Source organism: Liolophura sinensis, chromosome 10 (genome assembly GCF_032854445.1).
Source record: "Liolophura sinensis isolate JHLJ2023 chromosome 10, CUHK_Ljap_v2, whole genome shotgun sequence".
NCBI lineage: Eukaryota > Metazoa > Mollusca > Polyplacophora > Chitonida > Chitonidae > Liolophura > Liolophura sinensis.
In genome coordinates, this window is record NC_088304.1 from 21,687,074 (window position 1) to 21,703,851 (window position 16,778).

The window sequence follows — 16,778 nt, forward strand, 5'->3', positions numbered from 1 at the left end:
CGGGTTTTCAACTACAACACACGTACTGGTCAATGCAGAGGATATGCGGGCACAGAATACAAAATTGAAGCCGCGAGGAATTCAGCATGGGACATATGGGAAGTTGTAACAATTTCTAGAAAAAAATGATTATTCAATAAACTGTCGGCACCATTAATTCATTTCGATTGCCAGCATATTATTATATATTACTTGTAAATAAAGTGTTGGGGAAAATCCAGTAATTAACTTCAATTACCAGGATATTGTTATGTGTTAATTGTAACTTAAGTGTTTTAAACAATCCAGTAATTAATTTGATATACTAGCATATTATGATATGTTTCTTCCGGCGATATGTTACTTGTACCGTAATTTATTCCAAATATATGATATTATTATATATTACTTGTAACTAAAGTATTTGAAACAATACAGTAATTAATTCCAAATATCAGGATATTACTGTAGTTCTTGTGACGAAAGTGTGTGGAACAAAAATGTAATTGATTCCATTTATCAGGATAATATAACATGTTACTTAACTAAAGTGTTGAGAACAATCCCTCTGACCATTAAATAGACAAATATTTTAGTTACTGGGGTCCGTTAATCTGTAATAACTCGTGGGAAAGTTCGCCAATTACTTGTGAAATGCTGACGGTTCGCTCCGGGTATTCCGGTTTCCTCTACATCCGACCCTCATAGTATAGGGGAAAAGCACAATGATGTATTATCCTTCGTAATTATATGGTTTGCCCTGCAGGAAGAATTTTCTCCTGAATACAGATTTTGTTTGGTATGATTTACATTTTTATTTGATTGATCTTTTTCTCCGTACTCAAGAATATTTTACATATTGTTGGGAGGGAAACAGGGCATAGCCCGGGGGAAACCCTCAATTATTTGCAGGTTGCTGGCAGACCTTGAAACGTGCGCCCAGAGATAAAGACAGCACGAGCTGGACTTGAACTCACAGCGAGCGCATTGCTGGGCATTGCGCCACGCTGGAGTGCTACCTTTCAACCGCATTTGGTTGGTAAAAACATGTATGTAGAAAGGAAAAGGATGGAAGGCTTTTTCTTTAGGCTGTAGCCTTCCCAAGGGATTTTAGCACATGCACAGAGCGACCCTAGGCGGGATGACTTGCTGTAGGTCTCTGAAAATTCGTGAGCAGTATCCTTAAAAAATTAATGTGTTAAATTTAACACAAAGTCTGTTGTCTGAGTGATTAAAATATATTATGATTATGATGACCCAATATTGTGTCACAATCAACGTAACATCTTGTTAGTCTAATAGAATGGTTGTGTTAAATTGATGGAATATGTGCATTATCTTTTACACTATAATCTGCTGCAATAACAGAATACATTTCAGCATCACTCAGATAACAGACTCAAACTTCTGTAAAATTTAGATAACTTTCTGTTAAAATCAACAGATCAATTTTTGGAGTGTAGATCAAGCGGAGCCGGAGGTTTATGTATAACCGTACGTAAAATGAGACGTAAAAGGTTCCAAAATGTTCCAAATAGACGTATACCATTGTAGTGTATGTACCGTTCACCATGTCAAGCGAATAAACAAGGAAAACAACCATAGCGCCTCACCACATCAGTAGTAAGAACCCCCCACGAAGGAGATCGCACTATGTTAGAGAAGAGCTCAGTGCAGGTTATAAGCCTAAACTTTATGGAATTCTTTTATTGATATATTTGATTTACGCCGTACTCAAAACTATTTCACTTATACGACTGCGGCCATCATTGTGGGGGAAGGACACGGGGCAGACCCTGGGGGATACCCACTACCATCCGCAGGTTGCTGACAGAACTTTCAACCCACGGCCTGAGGCAAACCAAGCATGAGCTGGACTTGAACTCATAGCGACCGCATTGGTCGGGGACTTCTAGGTTATTGCACTGTGCTGGCGTTTTACACCCTACTCAGCAATGTTTAACTTATACAAAGGCGACCAGAATTATGGTGGGTGGAAACCGGGCAGATATTTTTCTTTTAACATCGCAGCTATCATTATGGTGGGAGGAAATCGGACAGAGCCCGGAAAAAACCCACGACCATCGGCAGGCTACAAGAATACCTTCCCACTCTCGACCGGAGAGGAAACCATCTTCAGTTGGACTTGAACTCATAGCGAGTAAATTGGGTGGAGGCTACTGAGTCATTAATTGTGCTGCGCTGTCACGCTAACCGCCAGGTCACCCAGGCATGCCTATTTCACAGTAATTGTAGAAAAAATGTTAACGTCGAGAATTACTCTCTGCATACAGACTTGCTATAAAGCAGCAATTGTGAAGCAAAATAGGCTTGACAGAAATTGGAGGTGAAAGATCATCCTGATTGGTTGACGGCAGGTATACGAATGTCTCTTTGGATGTACAGTTTCGTGTCTGTCAAAATTTGAAACGAGTCCATGAAACGAATTAAAGTTTCTACACCATCATCCTGATTAGTTCTCTCCAGTCCCAATTTCACTGAACACTTCGGCACGTAAATTATATCTTTTGACCAAGACAGAGCCATGACAGAGCCCAGTTTTTATCTGGCATACCCTGATCACATTTACCAACCTCTGATAGGGTTTGGATTGGGAAGATTCTTTTGGATCAATTCTTACTTTATATACTGTCTTAGTTCTTTAGAGGTTGGTATTTAACGTTGCTTTGGAAGTTGGTCTGGCCATTATTGCTCAGCACAATTGCTCTGTTTTTCAGTTTACAAATTTTCAAAATGCGTTGCCATATCTACAAGAGAAGTTATGCAATCCCTCTGATTAGCACTAGAGATCAGAGGATCTCCTTTTTATATACTTTCTTAGTTCTTTGGTGGTTTTTCTTATACATCGTTTGGGCATTGGCCCTGCGATTATTGACCTGGAATGTCCTTTTTGGTTGATGGCTGGTATACGAATGTCAGTTTCGACGCATAGAATATGATAATAGTAATTAAATTTTGGACAGATTTATCCGTCTAATTAATTGGAGTTAACATCACTGAATATTTTACCTAATTCTGCTTCATCTGCCTTCTTAGAAGGCGTGTAAATTGTCATTGTTCAAGCATTTACTTGATTTAGGAGCTTAACTGGGGTATGGTTTATTTATTTATTTATTTGATTGGTGTTTTTCGCCGTACTCAAGAATATTTAACTTATACGACGGCGGCCAGCATTATGGTGGATGGAAACCGGGGGGGGGGGGAACCCACGACCATCCGCAGATTGCTGACAGACCTTCCCACTTACGGCCGAAGAGGAAGCCAGCATGAGCCGGACTTGAACTCACAGCGACAGCATTGGTGAGAGACTCGTGGGTCATTACGCTGCGCTAGCGCGCCAACCAACTGAGCCACGGCGGCCCCAACTGGGATATGGTCTTATGGTGGGCGTATGTCCATATTCATAGATACAACATATATATTATTATCGACAACTTATTTATTAGCATGGTAAACGGACTGAATACAGATTTCACTCACTCGCCTAGAACGTATCTTGTGTATTTCCGACATAATTGAAAACTGTTGATTTCTTCTCAAACTTGATTCCGTCCTTTTTTCCGTGGCTCGGTTTGTTAGCTCCCTAGCTCAGCGTAATGCCCCCGGGAGACTCTCACCAATGCGGTCGCTGTGAGTTCAAGTCCAGCTCATGCTTCTTTCCTCGCCGGTTGTACGTAGGAAGGTCGTGGGCTTTCCCCGGGCTCTGCCCGGTTTCTTCCCCTCCATAATGATGGCCGCCGTTGTATAAATGAAATATTCTTGAGTACGGCGTAAAACGCCAAACACAAAAAGTAAATAAACTTTTAATTTTAGGGGGCTTGTGTTAAACGTTTGTTTTGAGAATGGTCTTGGAGATTATTGACATGGAACGTCTATATCGGCTGACGGCTGTTATACAAATGGCTGTATCCACGCATAGATTACAAACAATGGCAACAGAATCGAATATGATATATATGTAAAGATGTGCAGCATAGAGAGTCAAATCAGATCAGCAATAATAGTGTGATATCTGGCTAATGGTTAAACGTCACGTGAAATCCTACCTCTATCAGTTTACCTGAGTCAGATTTTATTCTTTTTATACACTTTCACTGAATGACAACATAGTAAAACTCTTAGGGAAATTGTAAATTGGCATCTTCATGTAAGTCTAAACATGAGACCTACCAATACTTTTTATATTATTAATTTGTAGACTTTATTAGGAAGTCGGGAGACCCTGGATCAAACCCACTTCGTCCCATACCAAAGACTTTAAAAATGGTAAATTTGGTATGTTACTTCAATTCCGGCAGCACTTTGACGGCATGGATAAGCCCTGCCACAAGAAGACACAATTTATGTACACAAACCAAATGACTTCCCATTGTCATATGACTGAAAAAATGTTCAAATTTGGCGTTTGAGCCCAGGTATGTATACACACCTTGTACTTAGTCATCCATTATTGATAACACTTGTATCAAACATGTTTACTTCACTGCGAGTAACCACTGTCATTCCACATTGAAGGGTATGGCCAAGACATCTGACATTGCAAAACAAACTCCTATCAAAACGAATCTGATGTATGGGTATATTTTCGTCTTTGTGTCGCAGGTAGATATCCTCTACAGCGAAGACGGTGAGACAACCAGATTTCCAGCGTCAAAGCGTGGCCTGTGTAAAAGGTGTATAAATACGTTTTGGATTTTTTTCCACTGAAAGATATTGCGTTGTGTCTCAAGAACGAACTGTTAGATCTGTATGTAAAGTGTTTTTTCTTAACTGTCATGGAGAACTTTGTAAAACCTTCTATCACACTAGCAGAGTTGCGCATAAACAGGAATTCCACCATGGCGATTGCACTTTTACAAGTTTTGTTGCAAAAAAAAAACTCAATAGATTCCGCGGTTACAGTAGAAGCCTAAATGAAGCTACGGTGTGTTTGTCAAGATACCCCAACACGACAGCACCGCATTTTAAGTCAAACACTTGTGTTTGTGCTTTGCGAACAGTGCAGCACGACAAGGCCACATTTTATTTCTAAGGGAACACGAAAACCGTCTATTGTTTTCCACCATGATGAGCTTATGGAATACACGAAAAGGTACGTCTCATGTTTAGACTTACATGAAGATGCCAGTTTACAATTTCCCTAAGAATTTGACTATGTTGTCGTTCGGTGAAGGCGACAACCAAAATCTAGATAACCTCTACGTTTTACAACACGAACTCACACGACCGCATTGGTGAGAGGCCTCTTGGAGATTGCTTTACTGAGGGCTCCGTGGCCAAGGAGGCCAGCACGCCAAGAGCCTCTCACCAATGCCGTCGCTTTCAGTTTAAGTCCATTTCATGCTGGCTTCCTCTACCACAGGGAAGGTCTTCTGGCAACCTGATGATGGTCGTGGGTTTTCTCTCAGAATAATGCTAGCCGCCGTGTTATAAGTATAACATTCTTGAGTACAGCACGCCAATTAACCTCTTGCTACACGATGCTATTCGAATCATACATCGTATTTGTTCCACACAACATTCGGCTAAGAAGAAATACGGCTTTTGCTGCTACTTCAGATTTCATACAAATTTGACTTTTCACAAAAATTTATAAGGTCAAGATTATGCAGAAGTTAAAATGCTTCCGGGGAAATTGCTGTATTCAACTTTTATCAGTTTTCTATATTTACTTGATTCGCCAGAGCCTAGAGCACGTCAGCGCCCTCGTCTACAAACTCTCCACAAGACAAGAGGTAAGTAGGGCAATCTGGGCTGTGAAAACTATATAGGCTTTTATCACAAGCTTAAATTGGTGACATCATGTTGTACCTGTATTCTACACATAATAAAAACTCCCCAGAAAAGTCAACATTTTATCGCAGAAAAAAGTATGACTAAGTTTCATTTAAATCTAAGACAATTACGTTCCCATGATACTTGAAGCAATGCTTGTTGGATTTCATATTTTGTTAGTTTTCCATTCCGACAGATTTGCTGAACTCTGGAAATGACAGACAGTCGTAACTGTTGCTGTTAGACTACATTGTGTGTTTCTTCGCTTTCCGGGATTGTGAAGCGGTATTTTCTGATTCAAGTTGATCAACTTTTCGAGAAATGAATGTTTGCAGCTTCAACTTGTTCCCGCCACGGCGTACAGCCTTGCCGGGTTTTCATCTTCAACACCCAAACTGGCCAATGTCGTGCAGGCACAGAAAACAAATGTGAAGACGTGACGCATTCAGCATGGTACGCATGGGACGCTGTGACAAAATGAGACTGTGAAATGCCTGTTTAATGAATTATCAACACCAGTAAATACTGAGAACAAAATGAGCTGAGAACAATCCACTAATTAGTTTCAATTACCAGAAACTTATTATATGTTACCTTTAAGTAAAATGCTAAGAAGAATTCAATAATTAATTCCAGTTACCCAAGATATTATTTTGTGTGACTTTTAACTAAAATGTCCGTACGTGGGAAGGTCTGTCTGCAACCTGTGGATGGTCATGGGTTTCTCCCGGACTCTGCCCGGTTTCCTCTCACCATAATGCTGGCCGTCGTCATGTAAGTGAAATTTTCCTGAGTACGGGGTAAAACACCAATCAAACAAATAAATAAATAAAATACATATATAAGTTAATAAAATGTTGAGAGCACTCTAGCACCAGTACTGGATTCCAACAACCAGGATATTATTATATGTTATATTTGACTGAAGTCTTGAGAACAATCCAGTCATTTAGTCGATTTAAGAGAAAATTATTGTCCGTTATTTGTGACTAATTTCTTGAGAATAACCTCTGATACGCGACTACGGCAGTGCGTGGGAAGGTCTGGCAACAGCCTGCGGATGGTTGTGGGTTTATCTGTTTGGTTTGCACCATATTACTTGTCTTCATCATATGAGTGAAATATTCTTAAGTACGGCGTAAAACACCAGTCAAAAAATAAATCAAATTAAGAAATGCATGTTGTTATTTGCTTGCAATAAATACAATATGGTTCATATGGCTTTGTTTATAATCAGACGTCTTTTTCATGTGTACTCATCGCCAAGAGAATAGTTGAAGACGATTAGCTTTCCATCAAAAAGACAAATACTTAGTTCCACATTAACATATACCTCAGTCAGCGTTTTATTCTAACTATTCACGTAAACGTATTTAAAAAAAATAGCAATTTACAAGCCACACAGCACCATGGCTTAAGCAGAATTAGGTGAAACATGCAGTGATGTTAAGAGCAATTTATTAGACGTCACTGGTCTAATACCAATACCTCTACCAAAACTCCTGTCACCGGCCGAATCGCTTCAAATCGTTCATCTTCGGCGAAGCATACAGATGTTCGTAACTCGGCATCAAACTACATGGAAAAACTAAACTTATTAAAAGACAAATCACAAAGCCGTGGATACAAACAGAAAGACAAATTGCAAAGCCATAGATACAAACAGAAATACAATTGTAAAGCCGTGGATACAAACAGAAATACAAATTGTAAAGCCGTGGATACAAACAGAAATACAAATTGTAAAGCCGTGGATACAAACAGAAATACAAATTGTAAAGCCATGGATACAAACAGAAATACAAATTGTAAAGCCATGGATACAAACAGAAACAAAAATTGGAAAGCCATGGATACAAACAGAAATACAAATTGTAAACCCATGGATACATCAGAAATACAAATTACAAAGCCGTGGACAGAAATACAAATTACAAAGCCTTGGATACAAACAGAAATACAAATTTTAAAGTCGTGGATACAAACAGAAATACAAATTGTAAAGTCGTGGATACAAACAGAAATACAAATTGTAAAGCCATGGATACAAACAGAAATACAAATTGTAAAGCCATGGATACAAACAGAAGGCAATAGAAGTACACAAGCAATGTGAAATTCGTTCAACGTGCAACTTTACTCAGCAGACATGAACAAAGACCAACAAACCTAAGCAAAGAATACATGGATTTGTCACTTCCTACCATCCACAAGGACAAGCTGTACTTGATATCCGAAGAAAATACCAGAATTTCGAAGGACACAAACGCACCACATGAAAATCCACAGTTTTACCGACGTAGGTAAAACATCAAAGAAATATTACAGCAACATAATGCCTAAACATTTCCTGTCAGAATTTCATTTCTACAAAGCGCCGACCCCTGATGAATATTTAAAAAAAAAAAAACAGATACTAGTAACAGCCAGATGTAGTTGTAGTTTAGCCTGCTGGAGACGAATCTGGTTTTATTTTTTAATTTTTTTTTTAATTATTTATTAATTTTTGATTGGTTTTATTTATGCATAATTTTCCAGTAAACTGCATTTGAAGCTCGCTAACTTTTTTTCTTAGACATTTTCGTGGGTCACGTGACCGGAAACCATTGGCGCGGTGAAGCTGAGAATTGGTCACAGCCCTTGTTTCCATTGTTTGGGTTATAACTTCGTTTATTAAATCTGATGACAACACAACATTTCAAGCAATCTTACAAGTGTTACGGCTAATACATTGCAGTTATTATCACTGGGATCTTTTTTACGCTATGGTGTTAAGGGGTGTCTAAGTTGTCACTTTTATATGGCAAATGGCGGTTTTGAATGCACATGCGCACCCGGGTTTCACGGCACGTGACCCATATATTATAAATACGTATGCTTTGGCTTTAACGTCGTACTTAACAATTTTTGATATCTTATCATACGACGTCGAGGATTCATTAGGCGTGTGTATATATATTGTGTCTTGTTGTGGCAAGACGAGTCCATGTCACCAAAGTGCTGCCACTGAAGCATCATGCCGAATACACCCGATATGACACCACACCCAGTCATATTATACTGACACCGCACCAACCAGTCATGTTTCTTTACTCTAACTTCTCAGTGCTGAGCGCCAAACGAGGCAACAAGAGAGTGTGGAATGACCGGACTCGGGTTTGATCTCATGGTCTTCAGACTTTTAGGTGGCCGCTTTCGACTCGTATATTAAAGGATTGTAAACTGCATGGAACAACGGGTTAACATGACACTCAGACTTGGTTTTTGATTGACACTTGCGCTTTCGTAAGCAGATGTTGTTGTATTGTAATACTTGAAACTGAATTTCAACTCATTTGCACTTACATGTTTTGCTTTACATAAAGAATGTAGTGATATTGGTTCCTGTTATATACGATTACGAAACTGTGTCCTTGTATGACTACGGCAAGCCAATATAGTACTCAGATGAACTCGCATTTTCATGATAGATGTCGGTGTTAATATATCACGTTTTATTTATTGTATTTCTCTGACTTACTGTTGTTTAACTCTGTACTGAAGAGTGTTCGGAATTAAAGGAAAGGTGGCGGAGACTGGAGTGTAAAGGAAAGTTGGCGGAGACTGGAGTGTAAAGGAAAGGTGGCGGAGACTGGGATGGCGGAGACTGGAGTGTAAAGGAAAGGGGGCAGAGACTGGAGTGTAAAGGAAAGGCGGCGGAGACTGGAGTGCCTGGGATTAACCACTGACATTTGGTAAGTTACTGATGAGCTTTTCCGTACTGACATACACATCATATTTGGGAAATACAAGTATTCTTCAACCTCTTGTTGTCACCCACGAAAAGTGATAGCGGGAACTTGTACAAAGGTCCTGTCCATTGTTAGGTTTGAACCCGCTCCTCGTCTGCCTACGCGACTGCAAGACAAGCCCCTGAACCAATCTTCCATGGTCAAATAACAACTGTATAATCACTGGTGTAAAATATCTGAGTAATTGAACTCTCATTCACCGAACCCGCAAAGTTTGTGACCGGTTACTTGCCTCTTTAGGATCTCAAGCGTATTATTGTTGACCTGCGAGGACGAAAAATTCCTTGTTTGCATTGATCGTTAAACACAGGCTAATCATGACAATTCGTCTGCTGAAAGTGCGTTAGGCTAAAACACGAGCTTATTGAAATGTCTCCCATTTTAGCAAACCGGGGTTTCCCACATTCGTGTAGATTTGTGACAAGCATTCTGCAGTCTAGTAAAAAGGAAAAGGAAAGGTGTGAAGAAATTTAATTGCGCATCGATATAACAACAGGGTACACTGTAATTCAACAACAACAGCATCATCAATAAATCCTTTATTTACACCAGAAAATAAATGAATGACAAATGAATGGTCAATATATGATCAGTAAAAATACAATATTAGAAGACAAAGGAGAATGGTAAGGTCTTAAACTGAAGATAAAATAAAGAAAACATATAGCTCATTTTTTCTCCTTGTTAAACCTTTGCCACGTTATAATGGCGTCTCCCATTCACGCTTTATAACATCTAACCATTAATGCCACGTCGTCATGGTGTCTAAAGTTATTATCAACCGGTCCCAGTAACAGCCAGATCAGAAACACTCGTTCAGAATCTCGGCGTAAAGTCAGGCTTTCGTTTATCACTCGTAATCCGTAAAGTTGCTAATCGCAAGTCCCATTTCCAAAACAACATAAAACACCAGTTTCCAAAGGAATATGTCACAAGTAATATAGAAATTTTAAATGCTGATAACACGTAAGAGAGAAACTGTTCACTTTTTTCAATGATGCAGTCGATATTCCAGGCATGACACAAGATTAAATTCTCAAACTCGCGGCCAGTTAATAATTTCCAGGTCTGGTAGAAATACGGGTCACCCTGTCCGTATTTGCCGAAAAAGTGTTATGTCCATTGTAAAATTCTAGAAACTTAAGAGTGAAGGCTTTTGATGGAGTGACACTCTTGACACGCTAATTTCTGATTTCATTAGATTTTTACACAGAACCTCACATTATTGTAAATGTGGTATTTTTTCATAAAAATTGACGATCGTCAAGATGAAGCCGGAGAATTGCAACATAACAGCGTTCTAGAATCAAGGGAAGACAACTCATGGCGATATTGTTTGATTATGGATTGTCAAATTCAATGCGGGTCACACATAGGTCGTGAATATAATATACCTCACGTAAAATAATAGAGCAAACAATCGTGTTTAGAATCATAGACTTCAGTTGGAAATAAACAAAGAACCTGTGCAGCTCTGGTTTAAAGAATATCTCACGTGATTTCATAGTCAAGGAAACATTCATGATTTTGGGACAGTTCTCATTACCCACTTAAAACACGACTTAAATGAAGTTTACAAATTTATAGGTATGAATGCTTAGAGTTTTACATCGTACTTGACAATTTTTCAGCCATATGACGAAGCGCAATAATTAGGTATGTGTACATATATTGTGGCTTCTTGTGGCGGGTTGAGTCGATACGACAACTAAAGTACCATGCTGAAGACACCAGATATAACACCTACCTAGTCGCATAATATCGACACCAGTCCTGTTCCCTTGTCCTAACCTCTCACTGCCGAGCTCCAAGCTAGACAGCTACAGGCACCGTTTTTAACGGTTTTAGTATGACCCTATCCGGGTTTGATCCCAGGTTTCCCAATTTCGAAGCAGGCGCTCTACCTATTAGGATAATGGTTACAAAAGCTTACTTGTCGGTCAATATAGAGAAAAAAGATGATGTGATGTCAGAGTACACTGCCAAAGGCAACATGGTGCATAAGGCTCACCGTCGAATTCAAATATCAAAATGTCTGTATATCTGCTATAAAATAAAGCAAAACCAAATAAATGGAAGTATTTTCCACGCATAGTTTCCAGCAGTTCATCAGTTAATCCTGCCCTCTTTGCATTGTTACTGTACATTAAATGTTATATGAACAACATAGCATTTTAAGTAATTCCAGACCAGTGACATCTAATAATTTGCAGCTAACAGCATTGCAATTTTTTTTTACATAGTTCTGCTTTAGTCATGGTGCTATGGGGCCGGTAACTTGCTACTACTGAAGCATTTACATGAACAGCTAGAATAAAACCCGAACTGAGGTAAAATTGACAAGGGGTCGTATTTCACCGGTTATGTGTGACCATTTGCCAGTGATCACACTGTCGTTGCTGATCTGGTTTCATGTAGCGAGGGGTTACATCTGATTGACCGGAGAATGTTATGGCCACTGTTCAGATACTCAAAACAGAACACAGCCTTAACCTGAAGGGAGTTTCGAACCTGTGAACATGTAACATGCCTAAAGTAGAACATAAACTGAGACAGGGCCAGACATATACTGCACTCTTTGTATATTCGATTGTGGCACGATTACCATTAAAATCTCATTTGCGGTTAACACAATGTCACAGATGATTTATTTATTTATTTATTTGATTGATGTTGTACGCCGTACTCAAGAATATTTTATGGTGAGAGGAAACGGAGTAGAGACCGGGGGGGGAGGGGGGAACAACGACCATCCGCAGGTTGCTAAAAGACCTACACACGCACGGCCGGAGAGAGTTATATTTGAACCCCGGCGCTGAAACATACATAACTACACACAAACTACCAAACACTTAAGAAAATATTTTTAGTACATGTACACAAACGTAATCATTTAGTTCTCATTTCCTTAGTTCTTTGGTAGTTTTTGTGAAATCCAGACTCGTGAAATCCAGACTTTTGTATATTTACTCCAGGGTTTTATTCTTACGGCAACAAGAGCATCGTCGGTTCAACCTTCAGCAGCGTTTACCATTTTGAAGCAGGTGAATTTCTTGCCTGGTCTGTGGGAGGCTTCTTAGATTTCGAGCAAATTACACATGCTTCAGCAAAGTTTCTTCACTGTTATTAATATTCTGTAAAGACTCACCCGTCGGATCAGGGGGAACCGTGTTTACAAGATCCATGATGTCTTCAGTGTTGTAAACCACATGCATCTTACATGGACACGGGCCCTGACCAAACTTTTGGTTATTCTCGTTACCGCTGACGGGGCTGTCGCCTTCAGCGCTCCCTTTCATACAACCTTTGCAAATTAAGCGTCGATTTGTAGTACAATCCAAGGGGCCTAGTGATGTGTTGTCTGCCGCTGTTGTGTTATTGTTTGTGGTCAATATGGAGTCGTCTAGGCTGTATTTGTCAGACTGGGAACGAGAAATATCGTCGGGGAGAAACATAAAACTACTTTCACAAATCCTGTCCCTGGTAGCTTCAGTGCACCCTGTGTACATGGGATTAGTAGCAAATGATTCAAGTTTTCTGTTGCAGATAGAAGTCTCCAACTTCGGTTTGGCCACGGTGTTATTCTGAGATAGCCTCGGAATAAGAGATCGACCCGCATTATGCCCGATCACCGATATCCGGTCTTCGTGTGTTTCAGAACTGGTTGAGTTGCAAGGACTTACTCGTTCTGACACTGACGGAAGGGCTGTTAAGCGAGGAGCACCATAGATAAGGGCGTCAGCGGTTCCGTGAACCACATCGGTACAGTCATTCGATGGAAACGTACTGGCGGACTGGAAACGAAGGTCATTCATGTCAACCCTATCATCTGAGCAAGTACGCTCATCGGCTGAAGGCTGGCAGATCATATCTTCATGGCAGACTTCCTCCATTTCATTTATCCGGGATATTCCCTGACTGGTTCGGTTGGGTCTTGACTGTATCCTGCTCTCCTGAGTTGCATGTGCCAATACAGGCCTTCTGTCGTCAGCCGATGGATGTGTGTCCTCAGAAATGTCATTAATGACATTATTCCCGGCTTCTTCTTCATCCTGTTGAAATGATATAAAAAAGCAAAGCGGGTTTGACAGTGTTGGAACGGTCAATATTAGCTAAAATGTTGACCGTGATGTCTATTACTAACTATTATTAAACTATTATCTGCAGCACATTTTTTTTTAATCAGTAGGAAGGCATAGATTCTAGAATTTGGCTTAAAAATGCTTGTTTGGGAAAAGCTGTATCTCTCTTTTTACATGTAATTTTTTACAAATAAACTGCTTTCCGAAAATTTTAAGCGAAAATATATTTCACAAGGTTTTTTTTGTTAGGTGCATGAATCAAAACCAAAGCTGCGTTACCTACGAAGGTAACCTTTACGTGTACGCTTATAGACTTCAATACAGGTTTCTCTCCGCCGCACGTGGGAAGATCATCCAGAATTCTGCGGATAGTAGTGAGTTTTCCACGTGACCGATTCACTCCCACCATAATTCAGGCCGTATGGAGTAAAACATCAAGTAAATAAATACATTAATTCAATACAGGTAAATTTCATTGGGTCTTCTAGGGCATTTGCCGCACAACCACTCAACATCGGTGGTTAGGTTTGAAATAAAATGACGTTTAGAATATTTCCTGTCAACTTTTTAGAAATGTGAAAATGAACATGCATGTAGTTTTGGGCCGGATGATTTTGGTCGTTAAGCGCAGCAATATGGGATTTACAACTTTGCAAAAGAATACCCCGTTGTTCAACCTGTAGAATTCAAATAGTCAACAACTATGAGAAAACGAAATTAAACAGTAGCATGGGGAAAAGTCGAATTTATTGGCTTGATTTGTTTCCACAAATCAGGTTAGTTTGGGATAGTTAGCTTCAAAGGACACTGATAAATTACCAAATCAGTGTTAAATTTCAACAACTTCGGCTTTTGTTTTCTGTTGTGAATGGTGCTTGTGAATTAGAATGGGTAATGTCCCCCTTCGACGAATATATATTAAGATATTCCTACATATTGCCAATCAGCGATCATCGACCTACCTGAACAAGCGGTGGTCCGTTCCTCTTGACACCTTTTCGGGACGGGTGACAGACGATTATGTACAGAATAAGTGCGAACAGCCCGGATACTATAACTACGAACCACATGCCCACGATACCATCATTACGCACGCACTCTCCACTGAATTCCACTGTGAAGAAAGGACACTTAGAGACACAAGTCTTCTGATTACAATGGACACAACTATTCTTGTCGGCCTCAAAGACAGTCGACTGGGGACATTTCGGTAAACATTGTTTCTGATAGGTGAAATTTCGATCTGGCGGACATTCCTTAACACACAGATGGTTCGCTGTCATTGGAATATTTTCAGGACATCTGCTCAGACAAAGAGTCTGTCCCGGGAGGTGCACTGTTTCCCTGGGACACTCCCCAAGACAGGCTTGATTTCCATCCTCGTGGTAAGGTGAACTTTCTGGGCACGACGCTAAACATTCTTGAAGAAAAGAAAATGGCAAGTCATTTGGACAGGACGTCAAGCACGTCTTTCTTTGCCCCGCCACAAATGTTCCCGGTGGGCATTTGGCTACACATGTCTTATTGGCAGTGTAATCGGGACAGTCTCGCACGCAGACGCCATTGTTACCAACATGTCTACAGGTGTTGCAGTTTTTAGGCACAGGCCCCTGGCAACCACTACACATTTTATCGCAGAAAATGCAGACCTGACCCGACCAGAAGTAACCGTGAGGACAATGGAGCAAGCATTGGTTCTGGAAAACCACATACGGACAATGCGATGTACATTGCCTGTTCACGGGATTTATGAAATAGAGTGTTTCCGGACACTGATACACGCATTTACCGCTAACGTGTGGTACTTTATGTGGACATTTGTCCCTGCATGACATCCCAAAGGAAAGGTGTTTGCATTTCTTCACACAAGTCGCTTTGTCAGTGAAGTATCCTGAAGGACATGTCTTCATACATTCACCGTTATACTCTACCAAAGATTTGGGGCATATTTCCAGGCATTTCCTTTCGAAGCGGAGTTTCGGGCATTTAGTCACGCATATCCCGTGTAGAGAATAGGGCTCCGAAGAGGGGCACTGCTTTACGCATTTTCTGTTCCAGACGAATTGATCACCACACACAGTCTTACAATTATTACTGGATTGACATTCAGTCAGGCAATTTTGGTTATATATGACAGGTGCTTCCATTGGACAAACTGATACACAATGGCCATCATACCGGAATTTCGCACACGCATGGCAGCGGTGAGTTCCAGGTCCATAACACGTTTTACACTGAGAGTTGCACGTCTTACAAAACGGCAAATGAGAAGCGTTGGCGGGATAGAAACCAGACGGACATTGATCAACACAAGAGGACTTGAAGACGTAACCTGGACAGTTGTCAGGCTTGATGCAGGTGGCAGATGTGTCACGAACATAACCCACGGGGCATTTTGAAACACAGGACCGTCCCAGACGAGTAAAGCGACAAGACGAGCAGTCCGTATTGGACGGTCCAAAACAGACGTCGCAATCATGGTGGCACTCCACACACAACCTATTATAACCTTCGAAATAGCCTTTGGGACATCCTGTCATACACACACGTGATCCGTTAAGGTAGTACATACCGTCACAACTGTCCAGGCAGTTTCCCGGGTAACATATCTATGACTTAAACAGGGCATTTGTAGCTTGATGTACTTGTCACTACAATCCCCACCCCACTTAGAACATGACCACCGCTCACGCTTACAAACACAGCTGTTTGTGCGCCAATCGTGGGAAACTAACTCCGGGCAAATTGCTTCAAACTGTTCATGAAAAAGGTAAACGCAAAAATTTAGTTGCTCGTCTATATCAGACATGGGGTCCAATATATTGTATTTAATATCACTTCACACACTTTTACCTAATGCTGCAGAACCCGTGGTGCTAGGGGTGTATGTAACATACCATTATTTAAGCATTTGTTTGTATAAAAAAAAAACTAATTGATGAAGATTGACAAGAGGCCGTACATCACCGGATACGTGAGATTTGCAGTTTGCCAACTATAACACTGTTATCGCTATTGTCGTTTTACTGTCTGTGCTATAGTTATTTGTATTCTAATTTATCTAAACACAAATTATTTATTTATTTGATTGGTGTTTTACGCCGTACTCAAGAATATTTCACTTATACGA

At 40.3% G+C, this 16,778-nt stretch overlaps 1 protein-coding gene across 1 annotated transcript; it reads right to left on the reverse strand.

The window, feature by feature from the left end:
• Positions 1–12,658: 12,658 nt before the first annotated feature.
• LOC135476323 (proprotein convertase subtilisin/kexin type 5-like) lies at positions 12,659–16,218 on the reverse strand. Its single transcript, XM_064756317.1, has 2 exons — positions 14,611–16,218; positions 12,659–13,618 (listed from the first exon to the last, which is right to left on the reverse strand). Exons 1-2 carry the CDS (start codon positions 16,216–16,218, stop codon positions 12,659–12,661), a joined length of 2,568 nt encoding a protein of 855 aa, XP_064612387.1.
• Between the last annotated feature and the right edge of the window lie 560 nt (positions 16,219–16,778).

Excerpts from the sequence above, each read along its gene's own strand:
- LOC135476323 (XM_064756317.1), bottom strand. The coding sequence starts at position 16,218 with ATGTACTACCTTAACGGATCACGTGTGTGTATGACAGGATGTCCCAAA. Across the intron at positions 13,619-14,610 it reads ACGGACCACCGCTTGTTCAG|GATGAAGAAGAAGCCGGGAA; the intron begins GTAGGTCGATGA and ends TCATTTCAACAG.